The sequence below is a fragment of the Pseudoliparis swirei genome, chromosome 23 (genome assembly GCF_029220125.1).
Source record: "Pseudoliparis swirei isolate HS2019 ecotype Mariana Trench chromosome 23, NWPU_hadal_v1, whole genome shotgun sequence".
Taxonomy (NCBI): Eukaryota; Metazoa; Chordata; class Actinopteri; order Perciformes; family Liparidae; genus Pseudoliparis; species Pseudoliparis swirei.
In genome coordinates, this window is record NC_079410.1 from 17,116,480 (window position 1) to 17,131,790 (window position 15,311).

General features: G+C 44.3%; 1 protein-coding gene across 1 annotated transcript; it reads right to left on the bottom strand.

Annotated features, from left to right (window-relative positions):
- Positions 1-2,004: 2,004 nt before the first annotated feature.
- On the bottom strand, positions 2,005-14,795 carry cbx6b (chromobox homolog 6b). Its single transcript, XM_056406986.1, has 5 exons — positions 14,085-14,795; positions 8,372-8,660; positions 7,802-8,043; positions 4,959-5,138; positions 2,005-2,277 (listed from the first exon to the last, which is right to left on the bottom strand). Exons 1-5 carry the CDS (start codon positions 14,793-14,795, stop codon positions 2,005-2,007), a joined length of 1,695 nt encoding a protein of 564 aa, XP_056262961.1.
- Between the last annotated feature and the right edge of the window lie 516 nt (positions 14,796-15,311).

The window sequence follows — 15,311 nt, forward strand, 5'->3', positions numbered from 1 at the left end:
AAAGTCAGCATCCAGGAATGTTAAAATGACTGAGTGCATAATGTATAATTGAACTTGGATACATAGCTGTATCGTAATCTCGATGTAACATGTTTTCAAAGAACATAATGAGTACACATCGTGACATAAATGGGGCAAAGGCTTTTCAGAAATATATATACATATATATAAAGTGCCCTTACACAAAAAAAAGAGTAACATTCTGCTAGCGGCGGTGAATTCATTCGTGAATAAGACTTGTTTTTGATTTGTTCCATAGCTTATTTATGACCCTCGGGGCCTTTATAGACACACACACACACGCACATAAACAGCCACTTACCAGCCATGGATGCAGGAGGCACTGTGCAGTGGCAAGACATTACAGGTATGTGAATACATCATGCAGAAGTGAAAACAACGTGGCGTCACTCCTTCAAAGTGCCCAATCCAGTCCTCCTCCTTTCTCTTCTCTTCATCATCGACCCCTTGGTGCCATCTACTTCATATTCACACCACTTTCTCCCTCACTTTTCATCGCCTTACCTTGACTCCCAACTCCAAAGCTGTCGCAGCTCTTAATTAGCTCTACCCCGACCCCGCTGCACTCACGGAGGGATTCCAGAGGTTTTTACACAACGTCTGGCGGCCGTGATGGAGGTCAAGAACTCTCATTCTACATCGGCTGTGAGCGACTCCCAAAAGAATGAATAGATAGCGGTCAGGTTTGCACATGTTTTAACAGCTCCTCTGATCTGATTCAACATCTCAGTTCAACATTTCGGGAGATGCACTGTTGAGAGTCTTTTCTGGAGAGTTTGGTAAGAAGCTCACATGTAGCTATGCACGCCAGGCGGGCGTAGCTTTGGCCAAAACTTAACACATTTCGCCTATAAAGCTCACAAATTAACATGTTTTTTTTACAAAAAGACAAAGTCTCAAGATCACCCTTTCAAAGAAACAACAGGTTATAACGTGTTAATTGGTGAGTTGGTAGAAAATAAAAGACATTCAGGCTTAAGGAACGGCTTGTCGCCAATCAGCTGTGAAGCATCAAGGACCGTCTGTCCTGCTTGTTTGGTGTTTTTGTGCATTTGTCTTGTTCATGACGTGTGTTACGTGCCTCAGTGATATATATGTGCTTATACTGTTGGGACACTTTTATTTTGCTTATATGTGAATTGTTTTCGTCCACATGTCACTGTCTGACTGTCGGTGAATCTTAGTTGCATTATGTTATTGGATATTTTGTCTTTTGTGGCTGCCTTAAAAAAAACCTTGCCAGGAACAGCAGATGGAAATTAGCCTCTCTGGCTATCTTACAGTTTTACTGTGGATTGGTGTGCATTGTCCATGTGAAATAGAATAAATAAAATAAATAAAATAAATAAAATAAATAAAATAAATAAAATAAATAAAATAAATAAAATAAATAAAATAAATAAAATAAAATAAATAAAATAAATAAAATAAATAAAATAAATAAAATAAATAAATGATTTATTGTAAACAACAAATTCAAATATTTTCCAAAATGCTTAACAATTTATTTTAAAAGGTTTTAAATAGTTTTTTTAGCAAGTTAATGATACTACTTTTGATCAGCTGACTGTGTTGTTTAAGTGTTCTCTCACAAATCAGTAACCAGCAGAAGGGTCAATTGCTTACTAGTATTCATGTAGTTAACATGTACATTCGTTGTTTATATTTGCTTGGACCAATGACAATATAGTTTAGTGTGGCCTGAATCGGGACACAAATCTGATCAGTTATATTTATGAGGAAACTCATCTTGTATTGTACACATTTCCATTGAGCCTCCACGATGGCGTTGATTACTAGACGTGTGGTAAAGTGACTGCAAACCCTCCAGTACTCACGTCCTATAGATATGCATACCATTACATTTCCACTTTTTACAAACGTGTCATTCCATGCCACATAGAGATGTTTAAAAAAAAGAAAGAAGATCCTGTAGCAGTGCTAATAATCCTCAGAATCCTACCTTATGAAAGGGCGACACCTTTACCCCGCCCTTCTTTCTGTCACTTCCTTTCCCCCCACCGGTCCTTGAGAACTCCTGTTGTGTTTACTACAAGGCTCTCCGGGGTCCTTGGTTGCTCCACCGTAAACCTCGACTCCGTTCTCGCTCCAGGGGGCCACGCTGCCCTGGGTCACTCGGCCACAGCGGGCCAGGCTGGCCACCTGGCTGGCCGACAGGACCCGGTCCCAAAGACCAAACTGGGACAACTCCCCAACCAGCGCCTGGGACGAGTCAAAGCCTCCACCGACGGAATCCTGGAGGAGTGAAGTGACAGAGAGGCTGTGATTCAAGACAAAAACACATTTGACTTCCACACACAGAAAGGCTCGCCTCGACTGTTTCGCTCCCTGGGTCAGGCCTGTGAACCGGCTACTGGGCCAGATGGAGAGTCGTGGTCAAAAGGTGTCCAGTATAACGCAGGACAGAGGGGTTCTCCTGGATCTGGATGAGGGCCCCCGAGGCCGTTAGCGGCGGCTTCTGAGCGTTATGCAGACGCACACCTTCTTCACCCAACACCACAACACCACTTAGCTTACTTACTTACTCAAAACCACCTGAAATGTGCTTCTATTTCTGTTTTCAGCAGAATACTGAAGGCCGTTCCAAACACGATTTATTTTGGAGTAAGCCTTACCTGCATCTTACGCTGTGTTCACACCAAAAGCGTTGACATTTTTTTTTAGATCCCATGCAAAGTCAAAGCACAGATGAGAATTGCGATTGACGCAATTTTTCGCCGGGCGGCGGCACAAATGACACGAATAGAGCGAAGCGAAGCATTCGCCTCAATATTTCAACTTTGGTGAAAGATTCGCCAACGCTGAGATGCTCCGCTCGCCCTCACTGACATCGTGGCGTTGTTAAATCTAACTTGCTGCTGCTACTCTAGTCATTCAGACGTCGGTGAAAGTCACCAAGCTGCGTGAGCCTACGGGTGATGTCATCTATAAATACATATCTATATATATATATATATACACTACCGTTCAAAAGTTTGGGGTCACTTAGAAATGTCTTTATTTTTCAAAGAAAAGCACTGTTTTTTCAATAAAGATAACATTAATCATAAATACACTCTCTACATTGTTAATGTGGTAAATGACTATTCTAGGTGGAAGTGTCTGGTTTCTAATGAAATATCTCCAGAAGTGTATAGAGGCCCATTTCCATCAACTATCACTCCAGTGTTCTAATGGTACATTGTGTTTGCTAATCGCCTTAGAAGACTAATATCTGATTAGAAAACCCTTGTGCAATTATGTTAGCACAGCTGAAAACAGTTATGCTGGTGATATAAGCTATACAACTGGCCTTCCTTTGAGCTTGAAGTTTGAAGAACAAAATTAATACTTCAAATATTAATCATTATTTCTAACCTTGTCAAAGTCTTGACTATATTTTCTATTCAATTTTCAATTCATTTGTTAAAAAAAAAAGAGTTTTCATGGAAGACACGAAATTGTCTGGATGACCCCAAACTTTTGAATGGTAGTGTATATATATATATATATGATTATTAATGTTCTGAACCCAGACACGAGGGTGTTAGATGTTCCGACGTTTGTGAGATGTCCACAACAAGAACAACGCAGAAATAGTAAAGCCACAGAGATAAGCCCCGCCCCCTCTAAGGCGCGAATGAAGCGAATAAACCACAAAGAGTCAAGCGAGTAAACTCACTTCAGCTTTTGGTGTGAACGGAGGCGGTCGCATTTTCTCTCCCTCTCCTCCCCATGATCTTCCCTTCCCTGCTTGGCTTCTCTCGTCATGTCTTGTCTTGTTTTATACTTGAGAGACTCTCTCCTCATCGCTCTTCGAACTAAAAACCATGGACCGATCAACTGATCATCTGATCAACTGGTCTCTCAACGCAATTGACACCGTCTTCTCGACGAGAAGCTTGGGTTTGGGGGAACCTGCCCGTCCTGCCGGGACGTTGCAGCTGGTTACACGATGGACGGTCGTGGTGCCTAGCAGCCTTTCCGTGGAGGACGATGACATCTACCTATTCGGAACTATGATTACAGGATTTCTGCTGTTTGATTTGGCGTTGCCCTGGTTTATCGGAAAATTAAGGAAACGGTGACAGCCGTTAAAAGCCCCTAAGGCTGCCCGACGAAATTGGATCGATTTGAAAATGGGAGGAAAGTGGTGGAATAGCAGGTGCGCAAATTGGATGTAGCTGCTGGCAGACCAAACAATCCCAATCTTATCTGCTTTCGCTCCCTCAACCAGAACGGTGCCTTGGCCAAGGCCACGGGAACAACAACTCCTGAAGATCGCTGAAGTGAGAACCTCTCATTCCTTCCCCTATCCACAGACACCTGTGGTTGTTTTCTCCCAGGACCTTTCAAGGCTATCTCCATGGCAACGACCATCTTGGACTGAGAACTCTGTCTGTTGTGGCCTGGGGAGGACGATATACCAGAACACGCACACGAACTTTCAATAATACTGATTGCATTCACTACCCTCCCCCATCCCACGCCTTCGCCTGCTTTTCACCCCAGTGGGACCGGACGGGCTGTGGCTGGCGCTATGTTGGCGCCGGACCGGCTGGCTGCTTGTCGGTGCTGGTTACCTTCTGCCCCAATGGATGGGCTTAGATCACCCAGTTGTTGGATTACCTCCTCCCCTTCCTACTCGTTGCAAGTCATGTCTAAAATGTATGTGCTTATGTGCTAAGGTGTTTTTCCTGCTCCCACACTGTACCCTCTCGGGCATAGTCGGGGGGTTGGTGTTTTTTCTCGCCTTCTTCCCTCATGTTATGCTGTAATCTTTCATCCACCCTTTCTTGTAATTTCGATGCTTTTGTACCTGTACTCTGGCAAACGACAAATAAATATATCAATCAATCAATCAATCAATCAATCAATCAAAAGAACACTTCAGTGATCACTTCATTCATCCTCCACTCCCTCGCTCAGGCGCTCACCTGCTCCTGCCCCAGGATGAGCACCCCTCCAGGTCGGATGTGGTGTCCGGCGGCCAGCGCGTGGCCCTCGCCCCGCAGCTTTCCCCCCTGGTAGGCCTGCCAGGCTCCTCCCTTCTGGCTCCAGCTCACGCAGATGTGCTGCCAGCTGCCTCTGGAGAGGTTGAGCGGCAACTGCGCCACCTAGCGACCGGGGGGGGGGGGGGGGGGCAGAAGAGCAGTTCAGGAGAGGTTGATGGTTTCCACAGCGCCCGCTTGGAGGCGAGAGAGGACGCGGCTCTGCTGCTCTGTGATCTTATTGCTCTGTTGGCGGTGGCGCCGTGTTCTCGAAGTCCTAAAGACATCTTGCCAACTCCAAGGACACAAGCAACTTTCCTCCAGGCATCTATTACCATAATGACTCTGTGGCATTACACCAGTCCCTGCGCCGCACGACTCCACCCAGCAGTGCTGTCGAGGTGGTGCATTAATGTGAGTTCATGAGGTCATTCAGCTTCTCTGCTACATTGGCTCTTTCGTCTTATTTGAATACGAATGCAGCGCACAACTTCTTCTGGATTCGACGTTATTATACTCAAGACTATGATGCTGTTCATACACAGCACAGTGGTACTGGAGACATTTAAAAAAGCTAAAGTACAAAGTGGTAGAAACAAATCATTGAGTCATTGAGTCTTCCGAATCTCTTCCAGATTAGTGCTGTGGACTCTTGGATCCAGTTACTGTGTCTTATAGCAACGTTATTAACAGGTAGCACTCTCTGTTTGACACTTTGCTTCATCCTGTATGTTTATTATTCAAAAGGCACTAAAGGCTGTACCATTACATACAAAAATCACATTGACACAGATTGTAAAATCCCATTGTATCTGTTAAAATATGTAATTGTTTGGATAGAGTACTCCACATATATGTACTAAGTAATAGGTAATAATTAGGGCTGTCAGCGTTAACGCGTTAATCTATGCGATTAATTTGGCCGCGTTAACGCACTAAAATATTTTAACGCAATTAACGCAAATTTTTTTTTTTTTTTTAAACCGCGGCAGTACGGTTTGACACTGTTTCCGTTTTTAAAACAATCATTTCTCCGCGAAAATAAGGAGCATAAATCAGTTTAACTCGTGGATTAATCAGTCGGGTTTCCTCCTGCTCCTCCTTCCTCCCGTCTCCCCCTCTGATACACAGAGGAACGGAGGGGACGTGTCGGGTGACGCGGCGTGGAAAGAACGCGACACACGAAACCTTCAACGTGATTGGTCAATCCGTTTGTCTGTCAACATTTCGGGGGAAAAACAACCAATGAACACTCAGTAAATCACAAAGGACCTCCCACCTCACAGGTTAGGCTCATTTAGCAGCCTGTCAGTCAGAGAACCAGAGGACACGGCGCGAGGACAATGAGGCTCATTTCAGAGCTGAGATTGTTCTGGAATGTTTGATGTATAACACGTGGGGGTGTGTCACATGCAAAAGACTTTAAACGGTGAATTTAATTTATTTTGTAAAATGTATTAAATGAGCCCAGCCTCCAGAGGGTTAACGTGACATATTTGAATGTCAGTCAGTTATCAAGGCCACTGGTTCTGCTGCTGTTCAATGTTAAAGATGACAGGACCAATGGGGTCTCAATATACTTTTTTTTTACTAATCTGATGTTTCACTGAAGAAACAATTTATCATCCACGATATTAAATACCTCGCTGGCACTGTATATGTAGGAGCCTCTTTGAAAACACAGCTCTGTGTGAAGTTTTGTCTTTGAAAAGAAGGGAAAGCCTTTTAACCCTTGTGTTGCCTTCGGTCATTTTGACCCGATTAAATATTTAACCCTCCCCCCGCCTTTGGGTCATTTTGACCCGATTCAATGTTTCACCCTCCTGTTACCTTTATATTTACTAACATATTTTACCCTTTGGGTTCAATTTGACGCCAGCAATTAAAACCTCCAGAAAATTATTAGAATTAATATTGTTTTCCAAGTTTAAGTGTGAGGCACTTTATGTTTGTTTGTTGACTACCGAAAGAACACCGACATTAAACATTGAATGGGGTCAAATTAACGCAGGAGGGTGTAATATTGATTCGGTCAAAATGACCAAGGCAACACAAGGTTAAACGGTGAATTTATTTTTTTTGTAAAATGTATAAAATGCCCCCAGCCTCCAGAGGGTTAACGTGACATATTTGAATGTCAGTCAGTTCCCAAGGCCACTGGTTCTGCTGCTGTTCAATGTTAAAGATGACAGGACCAATGGGGTCTCAATATACTTTTTTTTTACTAATCTGATGTTTCACTGAAGAAACAATTTATCATCCACGATATTAAATACCTCGCTGGCACTGTATATGTAGGAGCCTCTTTGAAAACACAGCTCTGTGTGAAGTTTTGTCTTTAAAAAGAATGAACTTTTAACTTTTAACTTTTAATTGCGATTAATCGCAATTAATCGCGATTAATCGCGATTAATTAATCGCAATTTCAAAATGTGCGATTAATTAGTTAATTTTTTTTAATCGATTGACAGCCCTAGTAATAATGTATGTAAATATTGATTTTTTTATTCAGCAATAGTCGCATTATGGAGTTTAATAATACCAATGTATTGTAAATATAATTGTGTGTCAATGAATACAGTTTCTATTTATACCACTGAATTCATTAAACTCATAATGTTGTGCTCTCCAAAGACTCAATAATACATATCATATCAATCAATAAATAGTTTGAACCGCAGCCCACAAACCGTGACATAAATCGCCTCGGGAACATCACCCAATCAGAGGACAGGTGAGTTTCGGCTCGGCTTCTCGACCGACGCTGACACACACTCACACACACACACCTTGCCGTTGACGAGCAGCTCGGCGGGGGTGTGCAGGCCCTGCAGCAGCACCAGCTCGTTGGGCTGCTCGGAGACGGCGTAGGACAGAGGCGTCCCGACGCCGCCCTCCGCGGGCCGCAGCCACAGGCAGGCGGTGAGGGCCCGCAGAGCCGGGACGGAGTGCTTCACCACAGCGTACATGGAGTTGGTCCGAGTTGGGAAGGACAGCCTGTAGCCCTCTGGGAAGGAATGCCCCGAGACGCCTGAGAGCACGACGCCGGAAGACAAAAGCGAGGGAATCGATTGAATCATCGGTCTGAGGAGACGATCAGATGGATGATGAAACTCCCACTTCTTCACCTGATCTGACATTTTTAAACAGGGCATGGATTTTCAGTCAAGCATCATTTATTCATCTTCAAGAAACCCCATGGTCGGATCTGATTGAGCGCAATACACAAATTACACTTTTAAACTAAATAATTTCTCATTTCTTCATTACAGTCACTCACAATTTCTCGCTTCCTTTTATCTATTCATTCTGTTTTCATTCACACATCATTTTCTTTCTCTTCTTCCCCTGGTACTAACCTCCCTCCAGCCCTGAGAGTCGGTGGTGAAGTTTATTGATGCCCTGGTCGATTTCCTGCCTTTGCTTCTCGCTTTCCAGCCTCAGGGTTTTTCTCTCTTTCTCCAGCAGCTCCACCTTCTTCTCCAGCTCCCCCTCCAAGTCTTCCATCCTCCAGGGCCTGTCGGCACCGGCACCGGCTCGGGGCCGGGGGGCCGCCGGCCTTCCGGGGCCGCCCGGCGCGGCGCCTGCCTCTGGCATTCCTGAGGTGCTGCTGTCTGTCTGGTTGTGAGGAAAGGGGCCGATGTCGGACTGCAGGGAGGAAGAGGATGAGAAGTGGTTCACAGAGCGGCTCTACAGGAAGACATTGTGAAGGACTCTCGCTGCGATGTTTAACCAACAGTTCAGGCATCAGTGTATTTACTCCGACTGGAGTGCGTCTCAACATCAGCTCGGTTGTGTTCCTATGTAAGGAGAGTTATTGACATTACATCACTGCTGGATATACAACAGGGCTCGTCAATAAAGGTTTCACGATGCTGTCGTTAATGTTTAGTTCTTAATGAAATAGTCTTTACAGAATTGCTTTCAAGACTTTTTCTTGGATGGGTGCAGTCACCATGAGGTTGATGGATAGATACACTGCCAAGAAATAGTCCTGAACCTATAACCCCAAATAAAATCCCATTAATGTGTCCAAGAAAAGGAATTAATTGGTTGTTTTACGGCTTGTTTTTTGGTTCAGATTACAAACATTTCGGAATAACCGGTAAAGTAAAGAACATGTGGTGCTTGGCTCTGTCGTGTCTGTATGCTAAGCTAAGCTAACTGAATGTCGACTGGAGTTGAATACTGAATGGACTTATGTGAAAGTGGAATCAGTCTTCTGATAGATCTTACCAAGAAAGCAAATAAGCATTCATGAAAAATAATCACAAAATGGGTGTCTTTTTCCTTTTATATTGAATCTCACAATTGAGCTAGTCCATAGAATTAATTCAATTCAATTCAATTCAGTTTATTTTAGTAGCACAACAAATTAAAAATTTGTCTCTCGGAGTGAGTTACAATCTAACACATAGACATCCCTCCCCCACCTCACATCGGACAGGACAGGAACCAAACTCCCAAACCCTTCTGTGGGAAAAAAAAAGGAAGACCTGCAGGAGAGAGGAACAGAGGAGATCTCTCTCCTCCTAGGATGTGATGATGCAATAGATGTCATGTGTACAGGAGGACAGATTTAAAATTAAAATAATGAATATGACAGAGGTGAATAGTGTATGAATAGTTTAGGTAGGCATATTCACTCCCCACCGCGATCCAGGCAGCAGGCGGGTGGGAGGAGGAGGGCGGGTGGATCGAGGACAGTGGCGTACAGGATGAGCAGATTTACTAACCAGGACGATCCATCAGGCAGATATAGGCAGATAGATTCCATAGGTCGTTGCCCTTGATGGACTCGAAAGAGAAAGCGGAGTCGGGGAGAAAGCAGAGAATTGAGAGTTGATTGAGAGATGAAAAGATGAGGGAGAGGGAAAAAAAAGAGGAGAAGAGTAAAGAAAAGAGTGCCGGCGTCTAGCCGGCAGCTATAGTTTTGCGGAAGAAGAGATCAAGGGGCTGACCAGGGCAAAAGCTCTGTCGCAGCAACTAAGATAAGCTCTCAACTCTAAAGGTCTTGTTGTCTACTCTTCTACGTCTACTGAGTGTTCTGCTGGTGGTGAGGAGCTTGATAACTAAAGGCTCCTGGCTCCATAAAACTTTTCTGTCTATCCCACTTTTTAAGTAGTCCACTCTAGGAAGAAGTCCTCTAGTAGGGAGTAGTGAGCGAGTTTCTTTATGGTGTTTCCACGCATCACCAATCAAGGCACATGAGTTAAGAACGATTTTAAAGTTAAGAGAAGAATTACTGGAGTTGTTCTGATTGAGAGCCAGTGGAAAGTGATGTGATCTCTTAGTGATGGAGTGATGAGATCTTAGTTTTTAAAAGCATGTTTCCACAGCATTACTTAGATGCATGCTAAATAATAATAAAAAATGTTAAAGTCAATTAACTGTGTTCTTGTTGTTCTTGGTTTATACTCTAGGTTGAAATGCACTTATTGGAAGTCGATTTGGATAAAATCGTCTGCTAAATGACATGTAATGTAATGTAATGTAACTATACATTCATTATTGCATTTCAGAAAAAGCTACCGAGACAATGAACTGTTTCAGTGGACAACAGATTACTCTCCTCCCTGGCGTAACGGTTCACTTCAACAAACAGAAAACCACGAGGGAAGGAATGTGAGAAATACGGACGCTGCTACATTCCTCAAACCTGCGAGGCCTGTCCGCTGAGCGTCGTGTTGCAGGTAGAAACACACACAGAGGAAGCATTCATAACACATGCAGGGCGCTGAGCGCTCACATGGAGCCATACGATACCGATTAAGTAAAGCCATAAAGGAGAATTACTGACCGTCTGAAATGTTGTCATGGCATAAAGGAACGTTGGAGCATTGAATATTTAATTATGTTAACATTCTAACGTGCAGGTTTTAATGTGTGTCTAAAAAGAGATGCATGGCTGGATGGATGTGATTTTCACTGTAATCCTCGATTCATCCCATATAACATGTGTGTGTGTGTGTGTGTGTGTGTGTGTGTGTGTGTGTGTGTGTGTGTGTGTGTAGTCTTGACTCAATGGGGTTGAGCACCGAAGCAGAAGGAGTCAGCTTGTTTCATTTCTGCAGAGCCGTTTCCTTTTCAAAGGATCTCGTATGAATCCTTCGGTCACTTGTGCGTGAGCGGACTGAGCTCCTCAAAGGGACAGCACACTCATCAGGAACTCAAACCTCAACGGGTACTGAGCGGCAACATCACATGTTCACATCACGAACGAGGTCGAACAAAGCGGGAGCGAAGGGAGGAGGGCCGTCTCTTGCTGAGTGGAAGGAATCGCACCAGAAGGAGGCGCTTCATTTACAGGCGGGAGCGCTTGTTTTACCTGTCTCAGGTGTGGTCATGACATCTCTTTTCTGGGGACTTTGAACGGGCATCTTCAGTGTTCTTAGGACATGTAAACTCCGACATATACCGCACACTAACTTGACAACCGATGTATTAATACGTCTCACCAACTTTCAGATGGATTACGATGAAATGGCGCGAACATCCACGTTGCCAAGAGGAAGATGCTTTTGGTGATTCCAGTTTCACTTACACTGATATTCATCTCTTTAGACGAGGTTTGAAACAAATACTGCTGGGGGGAGTTTCTCGTCTCAGCGACCACAACTCCCTATCATCATGAAATTTGTTACGGATATTGTTTGTATAACTTAACTTTTCATCTATCGCCATCAGCTGGTCAAACTTGTGATGTATCCAATACTTTAATGAACAAAGACCTTCCCATCGGCGTTAGCTGTGAGTTGTTTGGTGTTAGTTAGCAAACGGTTAGCGTGTTTACAGCGTAGAACATGAAACATTATGTTGTTCATCAGCATGTGAGCATTGTCATCGCGAGCCTGTTAGCATGCTAATGTTAGCATTCAGCTCAAAGCAATGTTTCATTGGCCTGGTCTGGTTCGGCCGGCTGTGGCCTTTTGGTCTGATTTGAGATTTGAGTGTTTTTTTATGATTTGATGCAGCGATTCCATTCCTACAAGCTTCTTTACACTTGAACGTGTTGAGGTACTCGAGGTAATTGTTTCTTCTGTTTTCAGGAAAGCTGCCATTGTGTGTGTATTTATTAGGGTATGCAGGTATATATATATATATATATGTCAATATATGTGCATGTTTTTGCATGTCTAACGGTATTTATATATATATTCTTTTTTATTTTATTTCTATGTTTTTCTCTGAGTACCTTTGTATACATACAATGTGCACATCTTTTCCTTTGCATGTGCATATCTCGAAAACCAATACAAGATTTGATAATAAAAAAAACGAAAGCTGCCATTCTGCATTTTTGCCAGATTTTTTGAAAGTGCCCAAATGTCGGCAGAGCATTGCAGCAATGAATCATTTTAGGATTAGATATGTAAAAATGTAACACGTTATGATGCCCGTATGAACATTGAAAGGGCGACAGTCCTTTAACACCCATCCATGCTGCCTATCAACGAGCCGAATGCAAAACATCCGCATGAGAACACGAGCTGAAAGGAAAGGTAGAGCTCAGTGCAGAGGATCTCCTCACTGAAGCAGGATCAGCGTGATAGAGTACAGAGTACTTACTATCATTGAGCAGATGGTTTCGATGGAAATCGAAACTGATGTTGCAGGGGAAAAATTCTCTGAGAAACTGTGGTGCCAATACTGATAGAAATGGAAAAGCATTCCAATAACTGCACCTGCACAGCATTTTCAGCCATTTCACCGGGTGTGCTTACAGCGGTCTGGTGTTGAATGCTAATGGTTATAAGAATGTAATATACTGTGTCACAATACCAATACAACTATACCATTTAGTATGTCCCAATACAGAGTATGACAAATGCAGTGTGCCAAAAATACCAGTTATGTTCTCCTGCATCATGTCGCTTTTTGCACTAAGCTAGCCAGCATATCTTTTTGGCTTCTCTGACCCTCAATCCTCTCTGCAGCGGATATATAAGAGCAAGAGGGTCAAAGGTGCGACACCATGAGGAAGCATAGTGCGTCTCAGCGGATCACGTCTGTGCAACAGTGTACTTTGGAAGAGCAGCTGCAGTACGGGCTGAAAGTAAAAATGAAAACATTTGCGATTTGGAATATAATTTGCCCTGCCGAGTAATCCCAGATGAGTGCTCGTCTTTTATGTTCACTGACGTAAACGCCACAGTGTGCTACCGCAGTGTAGCTCATGTCTCGAGTGGCTAAAGACACACACGTATATACAGTGTTGGGGTTCAACTATAAGAGCTGTGAAATATACATGCAGGTCTCTCAATGTGTTCCTGAGAGTATGAAACATGGAGATTATTGGGCTCCATCTGTCAGCGTCCGTATGCAATAACAAGCAAAGTGTTTTTAATCCACAAGGAGCATGACCCATGCAGACATGTCCTACACGCCGGCACAGAGCGAGGACGACTACGCCTCAGAGAATCATGCTAAGTCTACAAATATAGACAACTCATAAATTATGTGTGTTATTGCTTTCGCCAAAAATGAGTTCATATCCTATTCTGGGAGCACGTTTCATACTCTACTCTCTCCTCCACCTCCTCCTGCTTTTATCTCCTCCCCCTTTCATCCTCACATCTCCCCTCCTTTTAACTTGAAAATCTCAATCTGTTTACTCGGCGTGAGAAATGAGCGTCCTCCGCGCCAATGCAATGGATTCATGCATTATTAATGACATAAACAGATGGAAAGTTATGAATATGTAACGTTATCAGCAATTAACATTGATATAATTTAAAATCTTATATTGTATCTTTATCTGGAAGCCAAAATCCAATATCACAAAAGCTTTTGGATAACTCACTTGTTCTCATTAAATATTGAAACCCATCGCTTTCATAAACCACTCGTGCATTCAGGGGAGAAAATGTAAAAATAGATATAGATGTCAACTCTGAACATCACTTATTACAGCAAATTAGAGTTTGAGTTATCGTATAGGCTACATTCATTTTGAAAGCGGCTCTCAGGTTATGAAACATAATTGTAGGTGAAACTTTTTGTAGATCCTTCTTTACTGCCTAAACAAATAAAACTCAGATGATGATTTAAGTGGAGGGGTACTTTTCCTACCTCCAGCTTCTCTATGCGGTCTTTGAGCTGCGTGATGGCCTGCTCCAGCTCATCCACAGCCCTGATGGTGAGCAGGTGCACGCCGTCGGTCGTCGCACCGGGGCTGTCTCGCACCATGACCCGCTCCAGGTGCGTCCCCTCCGCCGTGCGTTTGCCCCCCCACAGCCCCGCGGCGCTCCCGCGTCTGTCCGCGCGGCTGCCCCGGCCGTCCAGCCCCTTTTCGCACTCGGATAGTTTCCCCATCAGGTCCCTGATGGTCCGCTGGTCCGCCAGGATCTGGTCCTTCTGCTGCAGAACCGTCTGCCGGAGCTCCTCCGCGGTGGTGCGCAGGAAGCCCCAGTCTTCCCCGGCGTACAGCGACGGGTCCTCCGCTTGTTGCTGAAAGTTGTTCGGGTTGCAGTCCCCGGCGGGGATCGGCGTGCAGATGAGTCGACTGACCGTTGGGTCGTGACCCGTGAGTCCAGTGACCCCGTCCATCCCGTTGAGCCCGATGTTGAACGTCGGTGCTTCTGAATCAGGGGTTTCAGAACCATGGAGAGCGCCCAGAGACGCGGCCCGGGCGACGGAGCCCGCCGCGGCGGGGCTGTGCGCCCGCGGGTCCGGGTACAGCGAGTGGTTGTCGGGGGCCGGTCGCCGTTGTGCGGCGGCCCTGGAGGAGCCGGTGTGGACGGCTGCGATGATGCAGATTACCGCTCCGATGAAGGCCACCATCCCGGCGGCCAAGATAACAACTATGAACTTCAGGGTGGCGGCGGGGGCGATCGATTGTTATAGGAAAAAAATATTATAATAATGCTAATAAATAATAACTGTGAGTCCTTTACCAAACTGAAAGATCCAAAACAACAATATCGTCAATTTATAGTCTGTAAATGTTGGGGAGAGAGAGAAAAACAACTCCTCACTTTTCCTCCGAGCAGGCGACTAGAAAATTAGAGTTCTGCAGCATAATTAAGTCAAAACAATCAGAAACAGTCTGTGATGGACCTCCTCCCGCTGCTCAGCGCGCATGTCCTCTGTGTTCAGAATACAGCCATGCTGAAGGAGAATGAGAGAGAGAGGGAGAGAGAGAGAGAGAGAGAGAGAGAGAGAGAGAGAGAGAGAGAGAGAGAGAGAGAGAGAGAGAGGGGGCAGTCTGATTGCACATTCATTTGAACATGTAATCTGTTTAGCCGCCGGCAATAGCTTGTTTGGCCAGTGTTTAAATAAAGTGTAACACTATGTGAT